The 9,968-nt window shown below is 44.6% G+C and overlaps 1 protein-coding gene across 12 annotated transcripts in view; it reads right to left on the bottom strand.

Moving 5' to 3' along the window:
* ARHGAP17 (Rho GTPase activating protein 17) overlaps positions 1-9,968 on the bottom strand; it is a 90,677-nt gene that overhangs the window by 20,847 nt on the left and 59,862 nt on the right. For 11 of the 12 annotated variants that reach the window (XR_003682993.2, XR_003682989.2, XR_003682990.2 and 8 more), the window contains exons 10-14: positions 9,205-9,332; positions 7,654-7,765; positions 7,026-7,107; positions 3,785-3,865; positions 1,720-1,833 (exon numbers count right to left, since the gene is read on the bottom strand). Coding sequence is in view for 4 of the 12 variants with exons in the window: in XM_024123543.3 (XP_023979311.1) it covers positions 1,720-1,833; positions 3,785-3,865; positions 7,026-7,107; positions 7,654-7,765; positions 9,205-9,332 (517 nt within the window). In the remaining 8 variants the exon portion in view is untranslated. The remainder of the gene's footprint in view (positions 1-1,719; positions 1,834-3,784; positions 3,866-7,025; positions 7,108-7,653; positions 7,766-9,204; positions 9,333-9,968) is intronic. The other variant, XM_024123539.3, reaches the window with a different exon arrangement.

Below are 9,968 nucleotides of genomic sequence, written 5' to 3' on the forward strand. Positions count from 1 at the left end.
CCCAAACCTATCTCCTCCCTCATTTTATCACTCTGACCTCTCTTTCCATTGGGGAGAACATTTTCACCCCAATTTCCAACCAGGTGAAAGTTCTAGCTCCTTCTAAATTCCAGCTTACCATGCAAGCTCTGCCTGTAAATTACCCTCCCCACCTGTTCACACTTCCCTCTGAGCACCTGGATTCTGATCCCTCTCGTACCTTCGAACCTTAGAACTGGGGAGGAACGGTCCATTCGTGTTCTTTGCAAATTTTTCTTTTTGAGGAGGTACTGTTTGTCTATTGGTTTCAAGACCTTTTTATACATCTGGATATTTTTTGAGGAACTCCTAGTTTGTGAATTGCTGTTTATTTAAGGAGGTTTCTGACTTAGAGAAGTTTCTAGGTGTTACAGAGCTAAATCTATTTGTTTCCAGAACTGATTTTATGTTTATAAAATTCATTTATATCCCAAAAGCTAATAAATATTTACCTGCCGTGTTTATTTATTTATTTTTTAACCTGCCATATTTATGACATCACTCTTTATATTTACCTCTTTGGTCTTCCTGGAATTTATTTGCTATAAGATGTGACGTACTATGTAGTTAGCTTTTATATCCACTTATCTTTCATTTGCTTTATGACATTGGGTCTTTGTAAAGAATCTTATAAATACTTTCTGAAACAAGAGTGAGCATACATGAGGGAATGAATGAGTTAAAGATAGAAAGATTTTGACTCAGAAAGTCCCTGCATTTTTTGATGGAAATTTGAACCGCTCATGATTTTACAAAGCTGAACAGCAGTGACGGGGGGCAGGGAAGGGTGGTGAAATTTAAGGACAGACTCTGTGGGCCCCACCATTTCCCTGCTGTGCAACGTTAAGCAAATTATTCGTCCTCTCTAAGCCTCAGCATCCTCATCTGCAAAAGTGAGGACAAAAGCACCAACTCCAAAAGATAACTTGTGAGGATTAAATGGATCATCATAATGCCACCAAACAGAGCAGACAACAACGTGAGTGATTTCCCAGATGCTTTCTAGCTGACCTCCCTGATCCCTCTCCTCCAGTCAATCTACAGCTCTCAATGGCAACAAGTTATCTTTCTAAATGCAATTTGATCAAGTCATTCTTCTGCTGAGAAATTCTGATGCTCCCTTTCCCCCCATGACCCGTAAAATAAGTTCCTAACATCTCAGCAAGATACGTTGAGGCCCTTCCTAACCCAGCTCCAGCTCCATAAACCTCAGCCACAGCCTCATGGCCCCTGTGCTCAAGTTACATGAGACCACGTGACTATGCTCCCCCCGCCTCCCCCCCACCCCGCCAACATAGAGACAAGGCCCTTTCACACCTGCTGTGCGGGGCTCATTCAGGTCCCACGCATGGGAAACCATTCATCCATCAGTCCCTCAAGTGCCATCGCCTCCTGAACTTCTCAACCTGAGCTGTGTTCCTCCTTTATAACGTCTGTGATACACAGACCTGTATGCGGAGCTTATCACTGCACTATAGCCGTCCACCTGCCTGGCTGCCCAGGACTGGGGCCCCTTGAGGACTGGGACAAGGTCTCCTACACCTTTGTGTGACCAGCGTCTGGGACAGGACCCAGCTCACAGCAGTGCTCCGAGAAAGTCAGTTAAAGGGAAAGATCAACTTCAGAAGTGAGTTACATTTCTATTGTTCCCATCAGGTGGAAAGAAGTTAAAATAATAGGATATGGGAAATGATTACTCACCCTTCATTTTTGGCCCATAACAAGTTAGGGCCTAACACGATTGCAATGTTGCTGGGAGTCATTTTATTAATGTCACTGGTCTGAGCAAGCTTTGCGAGGAACTTGATTAAATACCTATGGAACAGAAGAGAAGGGGGAGAGCATCTACTCTGAAATACTTGGAGGAACAGTATCTCCCTGCCCGGGGTCGGGGGGCTCAGCCCCGGACTGTTCAGGTGCTAACTGCAGGGTGTTAAATGACTAAATCCACATCGGGCTCGGGTTAAGCGTGTGTTCTTTGTTTCATGGAACAGATAGTTTAGGGCTTGAAAGGTGAAAACAGATCAAACGTAAACCTCAGAGATTCGATCTCTATATGCTGTGTATTTCTAATCCGTTTCTCCTTTATGCCCTATCTATCTACCCCGAAATAGATTATACTATGATTAACAATGGGATCAATGTTTTTAATACAAACATAGTAAAAAAAAAATAGAAGTATAGGTATATTGCTTAAAAGAAACTGTATTTGAAAATGCTTTAGGCTGGGGCTTCCCTGGTGGCGCAGAGGTTGAGAGTCCGCCTGCCGAGGCAGGGCACACGGGCAAAAAAAAAAATGCTTTACGCTGTAATTATGAAGATATCCAATCTATCATATAGATATACTCTCTAATGTACAAGAACAGCACTATAAAAGCAAAAAATTAAGGACAACCCAACTATCTACCAATAGGGGGCCGATTAAATAAATTACAACATAGCCACACAGTGGAGTACTATGCAGTCATAAAAAAGTAAGAAGTACTGATATGGACAAACCTACAGGATGTATATTAAGCAAAGAAAGCAAGGAGGAGAATGATGTATATAATATACATTACCATTTGGTTTTTTTAAAAAGTGAAAGCTCTGAGAGAAAGAAATGTTTGTACATATGTATATGTATATATATATATATATATATATATACATATGTATATGTATATATATACTTGATTCTATATGTATCAACTCTTGCTGACAGGATATATAAGAAACTGAAAACATAGGCTGTGTCTCAGGAGAAGAAGTCGGGTGGCTGGGAGAGAGGAAGAGGAGAGAGATTTTTTCCACTGTACATCTTTGAACTTTGAACCATGGGAATGTCCTCCCTATTCAAAAAACAATTAGTAAAAATTTTAATGAGTAAATTAAACAAAATAAAAGGCTAAATCCCAAAGTAAAAGAACTGTAATTCAGTTTCCACCATAAGACACTAAATAGGCTAAGAGTATCTGCAATTCCAAGCTGGGTGTGTTAAATGAATCAAATAAGGAATATTATAAATATCAATGCACTCATAAGGCAAAATTGAGAGTTAAGATATTAAAAGAGAATGTTTAGCTTAGCTTAGTGACAGGACCTAAGACTGAAATTAACGGTCGAGTGGCACACCAGAAATTTCACCAGTAAAGTATTTGTCATTTTGGACCAAATCCTCTCACAACATTTTCTTTGGTTTTAAATGATTTTGTTACCTGGGGCTACCTTTTACCCTTCTCTCTATGCTTCCTCAAAGTTATATTTTAAGTCAAAGGGAAAACAGAGGTTAAATCCTAGAAATTTATTCCATGGTAAAATTTCCTAAAAACATAGTCATTCCATAAACGAATACATAATCTGCATTTCTTGAAATTTTATTTAGTAGGATGATTTGTGCTCTGCTTAAAATAAATTACGTAGCATATATGAAAGATATTACAGAAAGTACAGCTATTGTTTAATTTTTGCGTTTTAGATACTGGACAATTTAGACTCCAAATCCAACATACTGTCAGTCAACCTTTCCACAAGAATTTTTTTCCCCAAAAGCTGCAACGATAAAATGATCAGGCAACTTACCTATTAATGCCAGACACAATCAATGGGCTTCAGATGCATCACAGTAATATACATCAAATCCCATTCCCAGCAAACCCGAGTTACTCTCCAGAGCATTTCTTTGATGTGCCAAACATGCTTGAATTAAATGGCCTCTCTGCTGTGGATTAAATCATTCTTTACTGTAGCTTGGTGGCTTAATTTGCAGAATGCCAATCATACATACCTAAAGTTAACAAAATTTTGTGGTGGCAACTTCTGACATGTTCTCCATAAATCCTGAAGTTTTTTGTCTTGATCCTGTACACTGAAAAAAAATTTATTCATAACCATTTATTAATACTCATTTTAGGAATACCTGTGTTCATCTGCTATATTAACAGCAATGCCTCTACTGACAGAGAAAGCACCGCTGGAAAACAGCACAGCGGGAGTTCCCTGGTGGTCTAGTGGATCAGATTTGGCACTTTCACTGCCATGGCCCGGGATCAAGCCTTGGTCAGGGAACTGAGATCCCATAAGCTGCATGGTGCAGCCAAAATTTAAAAAATAAATAAAAAAAATTTTTAAAGCCCATTTTTGGGGAAAGAAATTTGGAGTCAAATACTAACTAACATACTCTGAGCAGTTAGTCAGCCTTGCCAAGACTCAGTCTCCTGATGTGCCAAACTGGGGATAAGAATGTTAATTCTGCCAAGCGACCGTGAGGCTTCAGAGACAGAACAAGGAGAAACCACCTAGACCAACAAATGGCACACAGGAGACATTCTGAAAATTCTGTCTAGAAAATGTGTATATTCACGTACAGCCTCGGGGAGCCAGGTGCTCCCAGCACCCAGACCCCTGGGTCTCTCCCTGCTCTCAGTCTGCTCGAAGGCTCCAGGCCAAGAAGCCCTTTCTGTTGTGAAGCAACTGCAGGAGGTCTTCTGCTGTACAGTTTCAACGTGCAAGCTTCCACAGGCCCAAAGAGCCTGCAAAGCAGAGTCAACTCTGCCCACCAGCAGGACAGGGCGTTCGAAGTTGCCCACACGACACGCCTTTGGACTTAAAACCTCCTCCACAACTGAGCCAGCCTGCAGAGCTTCGGGCAGGGGTTAAACATGATTATACTTTAGAAGCTAGTCGACGTGTCACCGGGAGGGGATGACAGTTCTCAAGTGTAGAAGCAACACACCAGTGGATGGATACCTTCCTTTACAGCTTATTTCCTCACAGGATGAGTTTGGGAGTCTCAGAACAGAGAGAAGAGTCGAGGCCTAAGAGGAGCGGAAGAGCCCACCCAATAAGAGACCCGAGAACCCCGACCTGACACTGAGGGCAGGTTCCATTCCTTCAGCCCCACAAACACGGGTGCTCATGGCAGGCCGCACCCTGGGCTGGGTTCCAAGGACACAACCAGACCAAGAACTTACTCTGACTTTAAAATCCTCACCACCTACCAGGGACAAAGTCTCTCGCTCCACAGCTACGGAGAAAAGCTCAGATGCCTGGTTCAAGTGACGACATAAAGCTCATCGGAGCACACAGCTTATTTGATGGGAACGGGTGACTGCGTCCGAAGTTGGGGGGAGGAGTGGGAGGGCAGGGGAGGCGTGTTCCTCTTCCCTTACAGGTGAGGAATTAGGCACCTCTGAGTGAGAACCGGGAGGGACAAGTTGACAAGGAGGTGGGCTGGTCGGCTGGAGAGAAACCTCTAGAACTTTTGCAACAAGACTGCCTTGCCTAAACCAACTACTTCCGGGCAGACGGAAGCTGGGAATGGAGGGGAAGGGATAAACAACAGGAACTCCAGCTTTGGGGCAGAGAGTTCTGGGTCTGAATTCCAGCTCTGCCAATTATCTGACACCATTCCTCCCCCAGCCTCAGTTTCCTCATCTGTAAAAGGAGGATAACAACAACTTCTGCCTTTTATGTCATCAATTATGGGCTACAGGAAGTAATGGGCATAAGGATTACTACGGTACTCAGCACTCAGTAAGTGCTCAGTAAACATCAACTGTTGTTACTGATATGGTAACATTATATTATTACACAGCTGAGTTCCCACACAGCTCTAAATACACTATTTTAATGTTATTATTATTATGTTTTATAAATTTATTTATTTTTGGCTGTGTTGGGTCTTCGCTGCTGCACGCGGGCTTTTCTCTAGTTGCGGCGAGCGGGGGCTACTCTTACAGCTTATTTCCTCACAGGATGAGTTTGGGAGTCTCAGAACAGAGAGAAGAGTCGAGGCCTAAGAGGAGCGGAAGAGCCCACCCAATAAGAGACCCGAGAACCCCGACCTGACACTGAGGGCAGGTTCCATTCCTTCAGCCCCACAAACACGGGCGCTCACGGCAGGCCGCACCCTGGGCTGGGTTCCAAGGACACAACCAGACCAAGAACTTACTCTGACTTTAAAATCCTCACCACCTACCAGGGACAAAGTCTCTCGCTCCACAGCTACGGAGAAAAGCTCAGATGCCTGGTTCAAGTGACGACATAAAGCTCATCGGAGCACACAGCTTATTTGATGGGAACGGGTGACTGCGTCCGAAGTTGGGGGGAGGAGTGGGAGGGCAGGGGAGGCGTGTTCCTCTTCCCTTACAGGTGAGGAATTAGGCACCTCTGAGTGAGAACCGGGAGGGACAAGTTGACAAGGAGGTGGGCTGGTCGGCTGGAGAGAAACCTCTAGAACTTTTGCAACAAGACTGCCTTGCCTAAACCAACTACTTCCGGGCAGACGGAAGCTGGGAATGGAGGGGAAGGGATAAACAACAGGAACTCCAGCTTTGGGGCAGAGAGTTCTGGGTCTGAATTCCAGCTCTGCCAATTATCTGACACCATTCCTCCCCCAGCCTCAGTTTCCTCATCTGTAAAAGGAGGATAACAACAACTTCTGCCTTTTATGTCATCAATTATGGGCTACAGGAAGTAATGGGCATAAGGATTACTACGGTACTCAGCACTCAGTAAGTGCTCAGTAAACATCAACTGTTGTTACTGATATGGTAACATTATATTATTACACAGCTGAGTTCCCACACAGCTCTAAATACACTATTTTAATGTTATTATTATTATGTTTTATAAATTTATTTATTTTTGGCTGTGTTGGGTCTTCGCTGCTGCACGCGGGCTTTTCTCTAGTTGCGGCGAGCGGGGGCTACTCCTCGTTGCGGTGTGCAGGCTTCTCATTGCGGCGGCTTCTCTTGTTGCAGAGCACTGGCTCTAGGCGTATGGGCTTCAGTAGTTGCAGCACGCGGGCTCAGTGGTTGTGGCGCACGGGCTTAGTTGCTCCGCTTCCCGGACCAGGGCTCGAACCCGTGTCCCCTGCACTGGCAGGAGGATTCTCAACCACTGTGCCACCAGGGAAGCCCTTTAATGTTATTTTTATGATCCCCAAGGGTAAGATGATTTACAAAGGGGACAGAGTATTGCTTCGTTTCCTTTAGCTTTTTAAACTAGGTGTTCTTTAAACTTACCTTGCAACTTGTGTCCATTCTTCATACAAATTAAAAGTCATCAATGGTTCAGGCAGTTCCCGTAAATAGGACTTTAAAGCACCTGAAATTATTAACACCCTCTTTGAGTACGACAAGGGGCAAGGCCGGAACTCTCAGGATATATTATTTTGCAAATTGAAATGATCTCAACTATAACCGTTCACAATGTATAGAATAAATCATGAATTGGCAGGAGTGGTTAGAGAATGAAATGCTCATAAAACAATTTCCATCCCTTGTAAAATATATTGAGAGATCAATAGAAAATAAAATTAGTTTCAAAGCTATCTTCTTAATAAGACATCATCTCTCTAGGCAGATGGAGATCTGGGGGTAAAAGGGAAGAAAATAAAAGCATGCCTCTAAACATTTGGATTATAAGCTACCTTCACCTTTACTTAATAATCAGGAAAACAAAACAGAACCCCCAAAACAGGAATACAACAGATATGTATGTGTAAGTGTATGCACACACGCTTTTCAGTTTTGTCATTTCAGTTTTGTCACTTAAATTTATAAGGAGACCATTTAATTTTAACTGTCACTTAATATTGGCTTTTTAACTGATGATCTGTTACCACCTTGAGGGCGCCTCCTTGGAGCTCACCTGCTACAGCATGGGGGTCTGAGTAGAACTCATCCAGGTGAGAAGTAGAACAGTCTAAAGCAGCTTTCAGTTTCTTTAACTTGGAGGCCCCAGCCCCAATTCGGAAAAGGCCCTAAAGACAATGAAAAGCCGTTAGTATCAAGTTCAAGTTGTGAGCCTTACACTGAGTGGCAGTAAAAGTCTGATGGAAGAGCCTTCCACCCACCCCGCAGCCCCAGCTCCAGCACAGCTTATCCAGGAGAGCTGCAGGGCTGTCAGGAGGAGTAAAGAGGACTAAGCTTGTAGCCCGGGCAGAGTGTCAGGCAGAGAGCAGACCATTTTCATGAGTGCTAGCTCATGCCCTGCCCCACTGCCAAAATAACCATGCCTGTTAGGAATCTATTTAAAAGCAATATTTCATACTTCCACCAGGTTGATCACCATGGATTTTCTAAATTTAGGAATATTTTTTAAAAATTGAAGTCTCAGGAAAAATTGTTAGGCTTGCCTACTGGTCACTTTCACTGCCCTAAATGTTACTTGGAGAAAAACCCATGAAAGGTCAACCAAGGGAGCAGGCCTTATGGAGACACTGGGCCAGCACTTATAAGACTTGGGCTTTTAGCAACATTAATCTAGGCAGTTTCCCAACCTCAGCAGTACTGACATTTTAGGCCAGATAATTCTTTGTTCTGAGGCTGTCCTGTGCACTGAAGGATGTTTAGAAGCATCCCTGGTCTCTACCCCCTGGATATACAGTAGCAACTCCTCCCCCTGCTCCCCAAGTTGTGACAATCAAAAATGTCTGCAGACCTTGCCAAATGCTTCCCGGAGGCAGTGAAACTGGCCTTGGATGAGAAGCACTGATCTAGGCTGTTAGGAGCTGGGGTCACATTGATGGGGTCAGGGTGCCGGGGAATGACTGGAAGCAAATGCAAAGAAGGTTCCCCAGGGGGTTTCTTGATCTGGGTGCTGATTACATGGGTGAGTTCAGATGGTGAAAATGTATCAAGCTGTTCACTTACGATACATACACTTTTCTATATGTACATTACACCTCAATACTAAGCTTTCAAAAGGAAAAAGAAGACTTGTGTTTCGATTCTAGCTCTGCCCCGGCATGAATTCCTTGTGTACTGAATTCCTTGTCTACACAAGAAGAGTAATGAGACCTGCCCTGCTTGGTTCATGGGGTTTTCTGGGTAAGGATTCCACAAAATAAAGTATGTAAATGCCCCTCCCACTTCCACCCCACTACATAGGGCTACACAAATATAAAATCCGTGTTATTAGGAACTAAAGCTCATGGGAGCTCTGGTTCTATAGTACCTCACGAAATTCATTTTCACAAATCACAACCACAGTGTAAAATGAAATAATCAAATGGGACCCAAAAGAAAAAGGCAGAGTGTGCTGCGGGTAGGCAAGGTAAATACTGCTCTGTGAAACCTCTGTTTCATTTAGGGTCTACCATGGCAACACGGACAGGGTCTCAGTGTGAAATGTGGTCATGGTGAGCGCGGTTTGAGAGCCACCGGTCCACAGAGGCCGGCCGGGGCGGCGGGGCCTCACCTCCTCCTTCATGCCCGTCTCCAGGAGCAGCATGACGCAGGCCTCGAGGGGCAGCGCGATCTCGCGCCCGCTCCGCTTCAGGTGTTCTTCCAAAGGCGTCCCGAAGGCGGGCTTCTCTGCCCACTTATCTAGAGCAGCAGACCATTCAGTAAGACACTCGACAACCTCACGGCATTGCCAAGTTATTTCCTCCCCCAAACTACTGAAGGGGATATATATTTTTTTTTAAAGCCCGTAGCCAAGGATTTGGAAAGGGGGAAGCATCTATTCTCTTCGCTTTTGTCATTTCCCATTTACTAGGGTACAAAATGTGTGCCAGGCTGGGGAGGTGACCAGTGGATCAGCGCCCTGGCGCGCCCACGTGGCTCCCAATGCAAGATGCCCAGTGGAAGCTACGATGGTGCTTCTGGCCCAGCATCACACCCGCATTTATCCGAGACGGGTGGGCTGCCTTGTGCTAAAACCAATGGTCCATCTGAGCACACTGTTTTCACTGAAATTTATCTAGCCATGCAAAGCATAACTGGTCATCTACCTAGAGGACAAGAAATAGACTCCTTCCATTAAAAAAGGAAATAATTTCTTAAAAATTTAAACATAGGGGCTTCCCTGGTGGCGCAGCGGTTGCGCGTCCGCCTGCCGATGCAGGGGAACCGGGTTCGCGCCTCGGTATGGGAAGATCCCACATGCCGCGGAGCGGCTGGGCCCGTGAGCCATGGCCGCTGAGCCTGCGCGTCCGGAGCCTGTGCTCCGCAACGGGAGAG

This window comes from Physeter macrocephalus, chromosome 14 (assembly GCF_002837175.3).
Source record: "Physeter macrocephalus isolate SW-GA chromosome 14, ASM283717v5, whole genome shotgun sequence".
In the NCBI taxonomy this organism is placed as follows: domain Eukaryota; kingdom Metazoa; phylum Chordata; class Mammalia; order Artiodactyla; family Physeteridae; genus Physeter; species Physeter macrocephalus.